Source organism: Copadichromis virginalis, linkage group LG23 (assembly GCF_057382275.1).
Source record: "Copadichromis virginalis isolate Kocher_CV1m ecotype Utaka linkage group LG23, C_Virginalis_male_GT1.1, whole genome shotgun sequence".
Classification (NCBI taxonomy): Eukaryota; Metazoa; Chordata; class Actinopteri; order Cichliformes; family Cichlidae; genus Copadichromis; species Copadichromis virginalis.
This window is the reverse complement of record NC_140639.1, coordinates 15,646,685-15,663,712: the sequence shown is the minus strand read 5'-3', so window position 1 is coordinate 15,663,712 and position 17,028 is coordinate 15,646,685. Positions and strand designations below refer to the sequence as shown.

Here is a 17,028-nt window from a genome sequence, read left to right as displayed (position 1 = left end):
GTTGCACCGCAGAGAGAAAATGACAGACCATTTATAAAAACAGGAAGAGCAGCTAACTACAGTAAGCATAAGCTATTTCTGGAAGAGGATGTCTGCAAGTAACAAAGAGCTGTCAAACTCTAACAGGTCCACAGTGAAATGAAATAAGTTGAAATAATTGCTATTAAACTTCTACGTTCCCACCTGCTGCGACCCCTGCTGATGCTGCAGACAATCACACTCCACGCTTTAAGTTTCCCTCCACGTCGCTGGTGTCGGTGCTGGGAAGGCATCCAAAGCCACAATACATTTCTGCTATGGAACATTTGTTTCCTTTCAGGGGGGCACAGGGCCCCAACATGCTCCTTCTACATTTTTCTGTCCTGCCACATTGCATGACAGTTTATTTTGGGAAGCGCAGGTTGGCACCTGAGACACAAAGCTGACAAAGCACTAGGTGTCACTTCAATGAGGCCAGTTGGTTCCATGACAATGCCTCTGGCCGTGCAGTCCTACAAGATGGACAACACTGCGCTGAATATCTTGGCAAAGTAGGAAAAGAGGCATCAGCTGTTTGCACAATTTCATCTTCAGAGGGGGATAAAGCGACACGCAGATTCTAAATCTGAGACTGTCGCAGTAGGGGTTCCACCTCAGATTACTGGACATTAATAAAATCTGAACTGCTGTGATGGACTGTTCACCCGCTGAGTGTGTTTCCTTGGCTCCCACCCAATGCCTGCTGGGAATAGATCCAGCACATCCAGCTCCCTAAATAGGAACAAGTGGGTAAGACAATAGCTGGATGAATGAAAATCCAAATGGTTGTGAAAACAACGCACACAAAAGAGGACTGTAGATCTGAGGGAGGGAGGGGGTGGGGGTGGGGGGGTGTTTCAGCACCTTACTTGAGTGACAAATAAGGACCAACTGAGAAATTCTGGGCTGATGTCAATCTTTGAAATAAGCTTAACCAATATCCAACGCCAAGGTCTATTTTTCCCATCTGTCTTTTTTGTTTTTGTTATAAATTTGAAACTTAAAGAAACTTATCATAAAGAAATAATTCTTTCACAGCTGACAACTCATGGTTAAAAACTGGCCAATCAGCTTCAGATATAAATGATTCTCTGGTGATCATATTAACCTATGTCACATCTCCCAGGCACTAATTGGAATCACTCCAGTTGGGAACTGATTTGGATAATGTCTCCAAACTTGCTTTCTCATGATGCTAACTCTGTAAAGTCAGTAATCTGGCAGTGTAGCATTTCCTCTTTCCTCATCTTCATGACTGCCAATCAGTTAACTGGTTCTGAGGTCTTCTCTTTTCTTTCTCTTTTGCCTTACTCTTCTTTAATGTTTATTAGCTCCAACACTGACAGCAATCCTACCGCCAACTCATGTTTTGAATTTGTAATTACAACGTAATGAACAGGATTTGGGGAAAAAAATGGAATGAGGAAATCAGACTTTTAGAAATCTAAACAGCAGTGGGTGCATCTATAGTGGCATGCTAATATTACTAGTAGGCTGTTGTGTTTTACAACTATGGAAACAAACTTACTTGCATGACTTTGTATATTTAAGATTTTTCCATCTACAGGTATTGTGTCAAATCTAAAAATGTTATGTTATACGACCTGGAAGTGCTCGAGGTACAGCATCTGACAACCACATCAGCTAAATTAACATTAGTCCTATATATCCAGATATCAGGAAGTAATGTCAGGAATTATTTTTAAACTGGAATTTTTAAGTGCTCGGTTTACTGCTGATGGATTAACCAGAAATATCCATAACACTATCGGATCATGTAATAATTTTCAACAATTTTAACAGTCCCTAAAATTTAATGATGGTGAATCGTTACATCATCCAGATGTAGTTCTCCTCATTATTTCCTTCCTTTGGTTGAATTACTTTGTCTGTCCTCAAAACTTCCAGTGGAAAAATCACACTGCATGAATAAATACTATTATGTACCAAAGCATCAGAATCACAAGAAGGAAAACATTAAAATTTCCTTAAGTTGCAGCAGCATGAGCCTCAGTCAAGATATAATGTTTTCCATGTTTCCCCCATAGTTACAGTCAGGATATAGATGCTGTTTTAATTTTGTTCATATTTCTTATGTGAGCGTTTTTTTATCATAGCTGGTGGAATGACAAAGAGTCGTGCAGCATCAGTGGAATTGTGACCTGCATTAGCTCGGCCAATTATGAGCCTTCACGGGACACTTATTGTTGCTGTGCGAGGCTGATGGTGGAGCTGAAAGAAGAGTCAGCAGATCCGAGTGCCAGTCACTGAAATCAAAGGGAAATTTACGACGCGCACGATAAGCTGAATGGATACTCGGAAAATGCACACGTGACACCTCGGAGTTCAGTTTACTGGTGGTGGGAAATCTAAAATACTACTTTCCAGCAAATGAAGTGCTGTATAAATACACAACTTGAAACGTGCACACATACACACTCCTGACTGAGCAGTGAATGAATATCCTGTTTCCCATAATGCAGTGGTGACTGAGTGCAGATAAGATTACCAACTGCTTCAAAAAGACACACGCGTACAAGAGCCCGCGTGCACGCGCTCATACGCTTGTACTGTAAAGTGACAGAGCAACTGCTTTGCTGTGTTAAATATCAGATGCAAATGAAAAGAGAAAATCTATCATGACTCTAATGTGGCCTGATAGGAGGGGGCGCACTCTTCTCTGAGGAGCCGAGCGGTGTGAGGAGGGTGATGTATGGAGGAGCTGGATGAGAGGTGAAAAGCGTAGCGAGACGGACGGAGGGAGGGGTGGATTGCTGGGAGGGAAGAGAGGAGGTAAGGGAGGGGGGGCAGGCAGTCCTGCCAGACTCCTGAGAGCCCAGGGCAAAAGTGGAATAAATGTTGATTAGTGTTGATTTTGTCCAACGAGCACCCGGCAACTGACAGTGGGACTAAGCTGCAGCGAAAGGGAACCATTAATCTTGGTCTGGTTTAAGTAGTGTATATTAATTTGTGTCATTTCCACTACGTGGAGAGAGGCCTCTCTCTCCCTCTCTCCTTCTTTTCTCCCTCCCTCCAGTGTTTGAAAGCTGTGGCAGTCGAGCCTCCTTCGTGGCGAACATACAGTGGAAGCCTGGAGGTGGCGTCTGCAAGTAGCAGCAGGGGAGAGTGGAGGAAATGAGATTCCAAACACTACATTATGGAAAATGAACTCCTGGGGGGTTGGTATGGCAACCACATTCGAATGTGCCATTGCATGTTCAATTTAACGTGCATAACAAATTTGTAGACTTGATTAAATTCGTAACATATTAAGGAGGCCAGTATAAAAAAAGGCAGAGCAAACCTGCAGGGACTGAGATTGCAAAGAGAGCCTTGATCGAGGTAAATGGCAGAACAGTGATATTTAGGCGCAGGAGTCGACATTCAGGTAAAAGATTGAGGCCCGCGCTCTTTTACAAGTCTGCTTGGATCTCGCCTTCAGTCTGTAATCTCCACACTGGCAGAGCTGCTGGGAGCTAAATGTAATTTTTTCTACAAACTGCATTCCAGTAGCCTTCAGCAGAGAGGAAGAAAATCATTCATCAGTTCAGGAAATTCAAAAATATAAAAACGATGTAGAGCTGCTGCTTCCTTTTCACAAGGATGAGAAGAGAAATGTGTCCTGGAAAAAAATAGATCACTTTCCTTGTACGTGTGATGTCAGTGTTAATTACCAAATCGCAGCACACTAAGATTCCTATAATTAAGCTCCTTAATATGATTAACATGTATCAATTAGGCGACTGACAATTTGCATAATGTATAATGTAACCACATTGTTCTATACTGTAATGGTATTAGCTCGCCATTTACAATGCTGTCACTCGCTGATGATTCTGTGATTACGATTCTGCATCAAATGCAGCACCGAAAAAAAAAGTCTGCCTTATGTTGGTTAATCAAAACACATTTTCCCCAGTCGTCGACATCCTCAGAGCAGAATTAGACTTCAGCTCTTCCTCTCTCTCAGTGGATGATTAAGCAGAGCGATTGGGGAAACAGCTGTGGCGGCGAGCTTGGCATTTCTCTCCTGCTGGATGCTGCTGTATCAGCACGGGGGAGGAAGGATAAGAGGGAGACAAAGGCTGCACGTATCTGCGTCCACCGGGAGACGATCACGAGAGGGGAGGCACGGCCCCGTGACATCCACCTCGACATGTAATACAGTACGCGGAAGGTAATGTGTACTGTTACTACCTGCTGCTTTGCACTTGCAGTGACTCCCAACAAGCCCTACAAACGCTTAATTGCTGCTGTAATGTGGCTATTTCATATATCAAGTCCATGTGTATCAGTTTGGTAACCTGAAAACAGAGCCTTCAGCTAACTCCTTTTTTTTAACAACCTTCTAACATGTAATAGACCAAACCGTCAGTTTATCAGTCAGGTACATATTCAAGAAAACAGTTCATAAACAATTTAATTGTGATTGATCTGTCAATTGCTTCATTTAGTGGACTGAAAGGTGATCACAATTTTCCAAGATTTTTTTCAGATCTCTCTTTTGCGGCAAACTGCAAAGACTCGTCAATTATTTGATTAATCGGCTGATCGAAATGTGTCGAGACCTGTTTAAAGTAATTGTTTGAGTATAAAAAACCAATAAATCGACAACTCTGTTTGCTCGCATGGGAGAATTTACTCCTTTTCTTGTTCTTAAATTACAGTAAATTGAATACTTTTTGACTGATCCCATGAAACTGCATTAAGTCACTGATTTCTAATAAGTCACAAAGCTAACCAATTCATTAATAAAAACAGTCAATAACAAAAGCCATTTAGTGGCAAAAAAGCAAAAGATATTCCTTTTATAAATGGATCCTCACGTCGGACATACTTGTATTGTTGCTTTAAAGGTGATTGATCACATATCAATGCCAGCGGTGATAGATTTTCTGTCATCTTACCAATTTTTAAGTATTGACCAGCGGTTTCAGCACTGCACCAGCTGTATCACGTTTTAAAGGTTACATCATACCCGATCACCTCGAAGGCTGCTTCAAAGCGTTTCGCCAGTGACGTGCAGAGCTGAGCCGAGTTCAGCCTCTAATACAAATAGGCAGATGCCAAGCATCTGAATGGTCTGACAAGTCAATGTAGTGTAGGCTTCCACGCACCTTCCATAATCAGACCTCTGGCTCATTTCATCCTGTCAAACACTGCTCGGCTGCCCTCTATAAAACACCCTATTTTCACCCTTCAAAAAATAACATTACATCACTCGGCTAGTCATTTTTATAAATGGAGGATCCCCTAGGCTTGAAACCTTACACTACACAAACACGGGCCACGAGAAAGCTGGCCTTTTGTTGAGGTTGAGAGGAAAAAAATTAAACAGCGAGTCAGCGCAGCGCATTTACTGAGCAGCTCAGTCAAGGAGTGGTTTTGTTTGACACTGCCAGAGATTTATGATGTTGATGAAGTGTTTACAGAGGTCAAGGCGGCTCATTTTCCAAATCAGTTTGTCAAGCCTTTGCTTATCTAAAGAGGCATTTTCATCAATCATAAAAAAGTAAAGGAGAAGCCCAAGAAAAAAACAGGGCACCTTACAAATACCTGTGATAAAGATACATTAATAGACAAATAAATAGCTCACTTGATATATTCACCTTTGACACCCTGCTAATTTAAAGAAATCGGTTAGTGAGAGGTAAAGATTATATCGTCCAATGGCAGTGGAGTCCAACTGTTACGACATATTTTTGGAAAGTATCTATGTGAAACTACAAGAGCTCAGCGGCACAGCTACGATGAGCACTAACACAGAGAAGCTGTGCTGCTTTTACCTTTGCTCCACATTTGAGATAAATACAGTCATATAATTAATATGCTCTATATATTTTATGCTTTGTCTCCTCTTATTAATGTATGATGCTGCACACGCGCGCGCGCACACACACACAGCATCAGGAAAACAGCATTCCTTTGAAGTAAAATAGACAGCCCAAATATGCCCGGAATGAATCTGGGTAAAGTCAGAGCCGCTGCCTGTCAAAAAAGGAAGAAAAAAAGCAACTAAAAACACTGGTTTAAATAAAGTGTTCCTTCCTCCTCTTTTTCCTCCCTGGTGTCGGTGTTCTATTGTGCTTGTTTATACTGCACAATATTTCTGTTGGCCATCGCTCACTTCTTCCCAGTAAAAATACACAGAGCAGGTCACAAGTTCAGGCCCTAGATCAGCACTGGCATTGTGTCCTGCAGGTGCTGTCAGCGGCTCCAGGGATGGAAAATATACACAAGCAAACAGCAGCTCTGTGGATACACACTGTCTCTGCACTCTGATGGTTACTGAGGACAAAGTTACAGCCGCACACTTGCAGCTCCAAGCAGTTGCTAAAGCTGCGCGCTGAAATATTTAAAAGTGGCTCATACTGATTTAGTAGTAATTTCAATATTGAAATGTGAAGAACATCTAAGCAAAAAGGTGTGCCAAAAAAATGTAGTAAAAAGAACCAAATTTACACTTTACAGTAAACATTGAAGCACCTTTGAACATAAAAGCCAATTCAGCTACTTTGTTTTGCCAGTATAGCCTCAGATTTGTGTAAATGTACATTAAAAAAAATTCTTAACTTCAATTACATTACAATAAAAAGGATATTAAACACTCAGTAATTCCACTACTTTAATTAGATTTCAAAAGAAGGGAAAACCACTAGATGGAGCAACAAGCTACGACTTTTTCACAACACAGCAGAGAAGCCTTTTACAGCTGAAATTCAAAAACTGACCCAAGAAATATTCATTCATAATATCGCTCATCGTGTACAAATGCACACTGCTGGTCTCATCAAGAAAGGCAAATATTATTGAAAGGATTAAGTCAAAAGAGCGGGCACAACCTTTGTATAATGGCGCCTAATCTGTCAGTGACTTGATGTGTTACATGGAAGGAAGTGTTTTTCACACTCCATACTTTATTTACACTAAACTTGACTGCACAGCTGAGGTGTGAGAAAGGAGAAATGCACAGTTACTCTTTGCTGTAGTAATCTCTGAGCTTTATTTCTACTGTGGCATTTAAAGTGTATCCGAATTAGTAGAAACTGCATAAATGTTTCTTTCTAAACTAGAACAAAGCTGACTGGATAAAATGAAAAAAAAACCTACAATAACACGACAGGCACCAGATCTCCAGCACACAGCTCCTTATGCTGCACCTTGTATTTATAGGTTACCAGCTGAAAGCGAAAACAAAAGGGAGTGCAGGCAGGAAGGGGTCCAAGTTACTTTGTACTCTCAGAAGAGCCGAACTTTAGATGAACTCCGAGAAGCGCCAGGGAGTAAAACACTATGCATAACTGTGTCACTCCCCTTCGATAAAACCTACCAAGACAACAAAACTGAGAGTGAGCCAGCAGGCTTCAAAAGGCCCCCCTGCTCTCTCCTGAGGCAGTGGCCGATTCAAGATAAACTGCCACGCTTGTGGGGGGGGGGGGGGGGGGGGGGGGGGGTGAGCAGCGAGGTGATCTTCAATGAAAGCCTCAATGAAAACATCCATGAAAGCACCAAGCGAGGGTGGGATCACACACACGAGAAACAACACAAACAGCACCAATCACCGCTACCACAAAGGTCAAGTATAAGCAAGTGCAACTTTGGAGACAATGAAACAATATCTTCTCCCCCCCCTCCCTTCCATTTGATGTCATGTACTAATGAGTGGGAAACACAGAAACCCTGACTCTTGCTGCCATGGTTTTGGCAACTCGGTATCTCAACAATGTAAGTTTGCAAGAGTCCTAAAGCACATCGGTGTAAAGACAAGGAAATAAAAGACGAGGTGCACGCTATCAAGCTGAAGTGCACTGAATTCTCTCTGTGCCAATTTCAAAAATGTCACAGGGAGAATGATTTGGAAGCATGACTTACGCCTCCTATGTTACGTTATTTCTCTCCTAGCAATTATTCTGCTGACATGCTCTCTCACAACTGCTTTAATAGAGAGACACAATACATAATAGAAAGAGACGTATTCAGCAGACTTGACAGTTAACTCACAAGGGGAGACATCAACGTGCTTGTGACAATTTTTGCTCAATACTCTCTATTATTCCACAATAGCATCAAAAAAGAACCTCATTCATATTTTGACACAATAATTGATAAGGACTGTTGGAGGTAATTGTCCACAGTTCCTATTGTGAAACCGCTAAAACACGCAGACTTTGGCGCTACATGAGGAAACACATGTCTTACATGTCACTGAAATTTATATGGTGAATTGTGTTGTGACTGAATCGAGCCTTCCAACGTGAATTTGAGCCTCAATAGCAAATTAGACTCTGGTGATAAGGAGAGCAGGTACTGTGCCTCTGTGGGTTTTTCAGCTACTTAATAATACAGTGTGTGCACTTTTGAATTCCCTTCACCTGCGTGAGGATATTTGGAGGCAGCGACAGAGCAGTGGTACACACTCCTGCGAAATTAGTATGAACATACCTGTTTTTTCTTTGATTTCACACAAGACATTGAAAAGAGCTGGCTTCATTCTGTGACAGTTCAGAGCGTGTTTCCTGAAACAGAAAAGTGGCTTTATGAGCAAACCACAGCAAGGAAAAGCATAGATTTTATCCTGTGTTAAATTACTGATTAGAAACTACCGATTTAACTAATTTAGCAGTTAAACGCTGCAGAGCAATCACAGGGGAAAAAAGTAAATTATTAACAGCTGTATGTGTACACATGTGCTATAAACCCTTTGATAGTTACCTTTATGTACGCTCCAATATTTACACTAAGAAAATAAAATTATATCATTATAGTTCATCAATTTAAAAAACAAACAAAACAAAAACAAAGATTTTTTTTAATGCATAACTTCATCTTCGCTGAATTTAAGGCGGAACACACAAGATGGGTGAAATCCTGAATTATGTATCACAAGTAAGAAAGTTGCTCTGCATTTGCTGTGAACTGCACAACACTCCAGAGACAGCGCGGGCTGTTACTCGCTTACTCCATTTCATATTTAGAAATAAATGATGAGCTTTATCTGAGTGCACTAATAAAAGCAGCTTGACTGCGCTAAAGTAAAAGTGTTTCAAAAATACCCTCAGTGGGCGACACGTTGGCAATAAACGCCATATTCACACACTTTAATTTTCTGCTGAAGCGCGGCTGTCGAGTTATTTTAATTGGAGCAAAATCGGTTGTGTCGGCTTTTGCACAGAAACGCACCGCCTTTACGTTTCTACTTTCCTCTTCGCCGTAGCGCTCAGGAAATTTGAAAATGTCCGCGCATATATTTAGAATTTGTTTCTTTATTTTTAATTTCACCATCTTTTAATTTTAGTTTTTTTTTTTATCTACTTTGCCGCCGCCGTCTCTTGACAGCGAACCAGCGTGTGTCCTTTACCTGGCTTGGGCTTCATCCAGACTTTGATCCGTGATGGTCATAATTTGCTGTAAAATGTCTCCAATGTCCTGCTTTCTTCCGTCACCGTCCGTTCCTCCGGTGCCTTCTTGCATATGCTGCGGCAGGCCGGGGTGCCCTGCCATGCCTACCCCCGTGTGAGAGTGCATCAACCTCGGCTGCTCGTCCATCTCTTCTTCTTCTTCTTCTTCTTCTTCTTCTCCCCTCTTATCTAATTCTCTGTGGTACTCTCGCTGCTGAAATCCTGCAAAAATACATAAAAGAAAAAAAGGAGGGAGGGAGGTAAAAAATAAAAATAAAAAAAATCCCGATAACTGCGCCGCACACCCGGGTTTTTCCTCGCTGGAACGGTCAGTGGCGCTCAGGAAAAAAGGGGGTTTCGGAGACGAAAGCGGAGAAACGAGCCCTCCTGCTCTCTGGCTGTCTCTCTCTCCCTCTCTCAGCTGGTCGGGGTTGAATGTGAAATCTGATCTGAACTGCTGCTGCCTTCACTGGAGTAGGATATGCGTAAAAGAGACAGGCAGCTGCTTTCTACTACTAAACATGCGCGTTTTCTTGTAATGTCGCGCAGAGATCCAAACCCCCCTCTCCCTGCTAAATTACCCCCCAAAAAGTGGCTGTGAGAAACACGAAGTGTAGGTTTATTTCACTCACTCCATCCCCTTGCTTTTGTCATGTAAGCTATAGTAGAAGCTGGGCAGGCAGCAACATAGCAAAGAGCATGAGAGTCAGACTCCGCCTACGCGACATGATTGGGAATATACTGTAAGACCATTTAGCCCCACCTTGAGGTGCCTCTCGTGAAACGTCTATCATTGGACTGTAAGAGTGGGATTCAGTGGAGAAGCTGGAAGATGTGGTTCCTGCCTTACAACTAGGGAGACTCTGAGGACCCGCAGTGATGGATAGAGCCTGAACTCCAAATAAATAATAAGAGGTCTGCTTTAGCCTCTCCTTCTGACCTCAACAAGAGCCCCAGCTGGCCCCGTGGAGACCATTTCATCTCCATGCTGTGCCAAGATAAGGGGCACCAATCAAAACTATTGACCAGCCTTCTCATTTGTTATAAATATTAGATAGATAATGTGCATAAAGATTTACGACTAGAAAAATCCATCTACTGATGAGACGCATTATGAAAAACACCTTTCTGATGTCATTAATATTTCATTTTGATATCAGAAACTGACTTCCCAGTCAGACATGCTTGTTTTGTTGCAGTAGGCACAGCGACTTTGTTCATTCATTTCCAGGTATGTTGCAGGGCTCCGCTTGGCTGACTTTGGCAGGGTCCTCCTAATGTAAGGCGGTGACCCATGTTGCGCAGCCAAGCAGCAAGGCCTGAGTGTGTCTGGCCAGGCTGAAAAGTGCCCTTCAGGCCCAGTGCTGCCTCACTGCTGCTGCTTCCCTCCACCACTGAGAGTCTTTCAGAGGGAAGAGAGAAGAAGGAGGCAGAAGAGGAGGGGCAAAAAGAGCTCCAGAGTGGAACTAAAGTAAGGACAGTGCTGTGCAAATCACTGGCCTGGATGTATACATGTGTGACACACATAAAATGGAGCGTATTTTAATACATAAGAGTGTCTTGGTGTTTTATTACAAGCAGAGTTAAAAGACAGCTACCTGCAAACTCATCTCCACTCTGAATTCAATTCAGCATGAAACATTTCTGCAAATCTTTGCAAACAATGTGCACTTGAGCCAGTGCATTAGTGGACCGACCAACACATTTCATATAATAAAACAAAACCCTGAAGCCTGCATGAATACATTGCATTATCATCAGTATGTTAAAAGTAGTGTTTTCTCAAAATTTAAAAATAAAAAAATTGCATTCAGTGTCAATCACCAAATCGCATTGAGTTCATTCAAATTCATTCTAGATTTTTCTTCATAAATAATTTAAATTTAAATAATTTCCCCCAGGGATCAATAAAGTATTCTGATTCTGATTCTGATTCTGATTCTGATAAAATATTTGCAAAAACACCCTTACTGACCATTTAGGAAAGCATGTGGTGTTCGTATGTCTATCTTTGGTCTTCAGCGGTCTTTTTCAGCCCTTTGACAGCTTTGACAGCTTTATATGTATAGTATAAATAAACATGAATAGCTGCCATCAGCCATTAGTTATGAAGAGGTGGTTTTTGCATTTTGGCTGGTCATCTCAGTTTTTCGGAGCCAGAAATGAACATATTTGAATGAGAAAAGCTATTTTTATTTTTTTACTTTTCCCCAAAATCTATTTTTTAAAAAGGATTTTCTCCTGAAAGTTATATATATGTCTTCCACTATCTTTGCTGTGCCGACTGCAGCCATGTGTGTATTCTTAACTTTCAGTCAAAGTAGCCACAACCATAATAATTCATAACGTAAAAGGACAGTACACCCTCCAGTGGAATTTATATAATATTCCTCAGGTTCGTAGTGCTGTGTATACATCTATACTGTTTGATTCGACCTGGCCAGTTTTGGATTTATCTGCTGCCTCTACTTCATATAATGGAATTATAGTTCTAACAAATAAAAACCTAAAAAACAATGTCTCTCCAAAAGTCATGATGTGTGCCAAAAAAACCAAAAAAAAGTGTACATTGTGTAGTCAGTTATACACATATTTATTTACACTCTATATCTAAGCATTTTGAAATAAGGATGCATATTACTGACTTGTTTATTATATATTTATTTTTTGGAGCCAGCCGTAAGTGGCTATTTGAGGAACAGCAGTTTGTGGCATCACATGTTGGTTTCAATTTTCAGCCCTGGCGTTTGCTGCGCGTACATGCACAGCTTGTACAGCTGTGTGTGTGTGTGCATGAGACCAAACAAAACTGGAATTTATGTAAAAATACACTGGCCCCATAGTGCTACTAGTAATCAAAAACTAAATTTGGCTCCTTTTAAATATTCACTACAAAATATCCGGACTGGAATTAAAACGCACTCACACACAAACTATAGATAATCAGATAATACTTAAACTCAGACAGTCACAATTGATAGGACAGCTTGATTCAAAGTGCCTATTCAGAACACACCCATTTAACTGAACAACACAGTTTTAGCTCTGGCAGACAGCTGTGGACTTGTGTAGGAGACCATGGATAACAGAAAGAAGCTGAATGAGAAAATAGGTCTTCGGGGCATTTTAATGTTAATTTATTTTTGAAATGCCACCACATGTAAATGCATCATGCTGGAAATTTGAAAGCCTGATAAGTGATGGATGTAATAAAATTGTCTATTTTATTCATCTTATTAAGGCTGTTTCATCGTAAAACACTTCCTGAATGATATGAAACTATTTAAAAATCATCAGGCTGCAAATTTTTCTCCCTCTCAAATCAAAATATACAAAGTGGAATGCACCCATTGGAATTCCTTTGTACAACCATTAGCATATTTGAGCTTGAGGTGTAGTGGCAGTGACATCTCAGACTCTCTTCCAAAGCCTCAGGTGGAGCTGCAGTGCAATCCTGGAGCTAGGAGCTCTCCCTGTAGGAGCTCCCTTGAAGCACCAGCTATGTAAATTGGGAGCAGAATATGTATGATGGATAATAGTACGTGTGGTAAGTTTCCTTGCCATCTGCTCAGTAGTAGAATAATGAGAATACCTGAGGGGGTCTCTGTTACACCAACATCCATATGACTCCCCAACATCTGCTAAGTTATGTTAGCAGGGCATTTAGAAATCTAAATATATGCTGATACTTTCAGGCTACATGGCAAAGCAAACAAATCACAGAGCTGGCAGTGATCTTCTTCCATTTATTGCCAAGCTGACACACAATCAGCTACACACTAGTGATGAAACAGGAAATGCTAATAGATGTCCTGTAAAATGCTTAATTTTCAGCAGAGATGTAAGCAGTGTATTATGGAGTGCTGAGCCGAATGAATGAATTTTTCCATACCAGAGTGCCATCGACCCTAGTGGGATTCTGTGAAGCCATCACAGCTATTAAAAGTAACAAAGGCAGACTCTAACAGTGGTGGCAAATGTAACGCTCAGGTGTAGGACATGACAGCAGCTTCAGCTCTGACACCTCTGCTCTGCAGATCCTCAGGAGCACCAGCAAAGGACAAAACCGGACATAAAATGTCTTGACCGTGGAACCTCAGTCCAATAGTTGGTTCATAAAGTATCCTCAGCCTTTGGATTTTGCACAGTTTATATAATAATGAATAGACTGCCTGTTAATCTAAATTCAGTAAATCAAAAAGAGATAGTGGGTCTTCCCATATGGAAAAGATATATATAAATCTTATAAAGTTTTTATCTGTCTTGTATGAAACTTGTATGAAAAGCATACAAGAGTGAAAACACATATAAGATCCCTTGAAAAATTATACAATGAAACTTGTATGTTTTGTATACTTACTAAAAAAAAATATGAAAGTAATGAGAAAGTGGCCACTTTCATGAGTAAATCATATATGTTTTTACTATTTCTTTTCCATATGGGTTGCGCCATTTCTGTAAATCAACTAGAAATCAAAAACTGAAATTATTCATATACAAACATATCAATTCAGTCATTTCAAGCCCCTCTGGGAGCAATTACAGCAGCTTTTACGACAGTATTTTTGGTTAGAAATACTATCTTCAGATGTTCTGTGAGGTTTAACTCTGGATTATAGTTGGGCCACTCAAGAACAGCAGGAAAATTGACCCAAAGACATTTCCAAGCTGTCTTGGTCATGATTACACTCAAATGTGGACCATCTGCGCAATCTCACACTGTCTGCGCTGCTGAGCAGACTTTCTTCTTTCTTTGTCTGGCTTTTCCAGTTATTAGTCTCATGCACTCAGTATGACCAGTTTCCCTACCACCACCACTGACCAGTACCTTCATAGCATTATGCTACCACCAGCATACTTCAATCTAGAGGCAACACGGCATTAGGTGGTGTCTGGTGTTATTTGTTAACAAAAGTTTTAGTTCAAGCCCACCTCAAAATCATTGTTCTAAAGCTCTTGGCATTCCCATAATACAATTAGAAATTCCCAACAGGTTGTCATTTGTATTTTACTTAGATTTGCTTTTGTCTGTTTGCACTACCTGGATGAGGAAGTGCTGCAGAGATGCACATCTTTCCAGCAGGTCCTATCATAACTGACTTTTTAAGCAGTGAGTGACCTTTAAGTTCTTGGTGACCTCCACGATTAAGGACCTGCCTACTTGGTGGTTCAGACAACTGTCTCTAGAAAGAGCCCTGATGGTTCTAACTTCTTGCATTTCATAAGTACCGAGGCCACCGTGCTCAAAGCCCCGATCTATGCCTCACCACTCCTTCTACAGAAAGGTCTACAGAGAGTTCCTTATCAATGGCTTAGATTTTATTCTGACATGCAGGGTGAGTCATAGCACCTTGTATACACACACAGGCTTAGCTTCCTAAACTAGAAGTCCACTTCGGAGTGAGCGTCTTCTTTCCTTGTTTTTAGAGAAAGTGATTTGAAGCCACATCAAAATTTAACGGGTTCTTCTTTTGTCAATATTTCACCTCTCCACCATGTTTCATGAAATTTGGTTGGGTAGTTCTAGCAGTAATCTTTCTGACATACAGTGAAATGACAATGTTTACATGTTGCCACTGGTGGCCAGTTCCATTCTACACATAATTCATTATCACAAGGATAATTAAAGGAAACAGGACGAACTTGATGACAATTTAGAGCATTAGTATCCGATTGTTCTTTTTTAATTAGAAATTTTGCGAAATTTGAAATTTAGAGATTCATAAAAGCATGTGTTAAAATTCTTACAGATTTGGAATAGCCTTTTAAAAAACTCAGACATTCAACAGGCCTCAGAAACCTCCACAGGAGAAGCACAGAGGGCGAATGGAGGACGAAGCAGGACAAGCAGCCAGAGGTGGGCTGGTTTCCATGGCACCTGAGAGAGAGACCTTTCTGCTCCAGGCCCTGGGTCACATCATGTGATGAGGTTGTGCAGATAAATCCTCCCTTTCATCCTGCACAGCTTTTAGGCTGTGTGGAGGCAGCTCTAATGGAACAGATTCAAACACATAACCCTCTCGCTGATTCTAACACACGTTGATTCGGACAACTGCAAGGCCACAAAAATGTAAAAAAGTTACTGCAGTTGGCTTTTCATCATTATTATCTGTTTTGTTTTATTCCTAATAAATGAAAGATTTGCCTCTGTGTAACACTTCTGAGTTACTATGGGTGCAAGTGTAATGGCATTTTAATTATACCATGAGTAACCTGGCAAGTAGCACTAACGGCCCTAAATGCATTCACTTTATGAGAGAATATAAAGTGAGACTGTAAGATTTTCAAATGAACTTTTTTCCAAACAATGCCTCTGCATCTTAAGACACGTTGATGTGGAGAGAATAAAAATGATGTAGTCTTCTAAAGATGCAGATGATAAGATGGACAACAAAGTGTAAGGGCTGGGTAGCTTTTAAAAAACAGCACGTTTTTAATTGTTGTTAACATTATTACTAGAGTAAGAACTGTGGTGGAGAGCTTAGTCTTTGGGTTTTGCGCAGACTCTGTTTCTTGCTGCTGAGTGAGAGTGAGCATTAGAGGAAGATCCATGGCACAAGCTGGTTTGAGCAGAGTGAACACCAGTGGAGTACATTCGGGAGGAGGTCTGAATGGATCAATACATCACAGAACAAAGGGGAACTGTGCTTCAGCAGGGGCACCAGAACAAGACAGGCCCATTGCTCAACTACTGTCACTGTAGTGTATCACAGGCATCTCACATGCACCTTTTCAGAGCTCGAGCCTCTGGTTACAGACTGGGGATAAAGATAGATGTGAGAATGGGTGGATAAACAGCGGAAACCTGGGACACAACCAGCAGATTGACAGACAAACTACTCCATGACAAACAAACTCAAGTCAACACACTTTATTTACTTTTACAAATCTCCTTCCAATAAAGTTGGAAAATCAAATAAATTGTAAATATAAACCTAATTGGTTTCCTAAGATCAAAGACAACAAAGACTTTTTCTTTTTCTTTTTAATAATATCTGAATTCGATGCCAGCAGCATTTTTTTTTCCTTTTTGTAAAGCTGTAACAGTGGAATTTTTTCCCACTAACTTGTGGCTATAGGTATTGTAAGATTCTTTGAATTGATATTTTATTATCGAGATAGTAGAGGGGCTCAGTCATTGGCACTCTGTCTCCTCACAGTGAGTGGGTTCTGGGTGCAAATCCAGGGCCTTTCTGTGCTGAGTTTGCATGTTGCTTCTGTGCTTGTGCTTGTTTCTCTGGGAGCCCTGACTTCTCCCATGGTTGGACAAATATGTTAAGTTAATGCTTCCTTGTTCAAATAACTATAAAAAGTTAATGGTGAACTGGACTTTACGCCTAGGCAAAGCGTAAAGTGATTTACGAGCCAGCTGGACACGTTTGCAAAAGAAACTCTTAATATCATGAGTTACCCTTCCTGTTTAAATAAACACTCTTTTCCTAAATTCTAAAATTTGTGGTGAACTCCTCCCCATCCTAATTTCTGAAAGACTCTCTGTCAGGCTTTTTAAAAATACCCAATCATGTTAACTACCCGTTGCTTTATTAGCTGTGATATGCTCCACCATTTTTTTTTTAGTGTTATGCCATTGGAAGTAGATTACCAGCATCTA

General features: G+C 40.9%; 1 protein-coding gene across 3 annotated transcripts in view; it reads right to left on the bottom strand.

The window, feature by feature from the left end:
- Positions 1 to 10,062, bottom strand: part of LOC146680516 (pre-B-cell leukemia transcription factor 1) — a 63,199-nt gene extending 53,137 nt beyond the window's left edge. For all 3 annotated transcript variants that reach the window (XM_085447213.1, XM_085447214.1, XM_085447215.1), the window contains exons 1-2: positions 9,377 to 10,062; positions 8,461 to 8,534 (exon numbers count right to left, since the gene is read on the bottom strand). In XM_085447213.1, the coding sequence (XP_085303339.1) occupies positions 8,461 to 8,534; positions 9,377 to 9,564 (262 nt within the window). In that variant the 5' untranslated portion in view covers positions 9,565 to 10,062. The remainder of the gene's footprint in view (positions 1 to 8,460; positions 8,535 to 9,376) is intronic.
- Between the last annotated feature and the right edge of the window lie 6,966 nt (positions 10,063 to 17,028).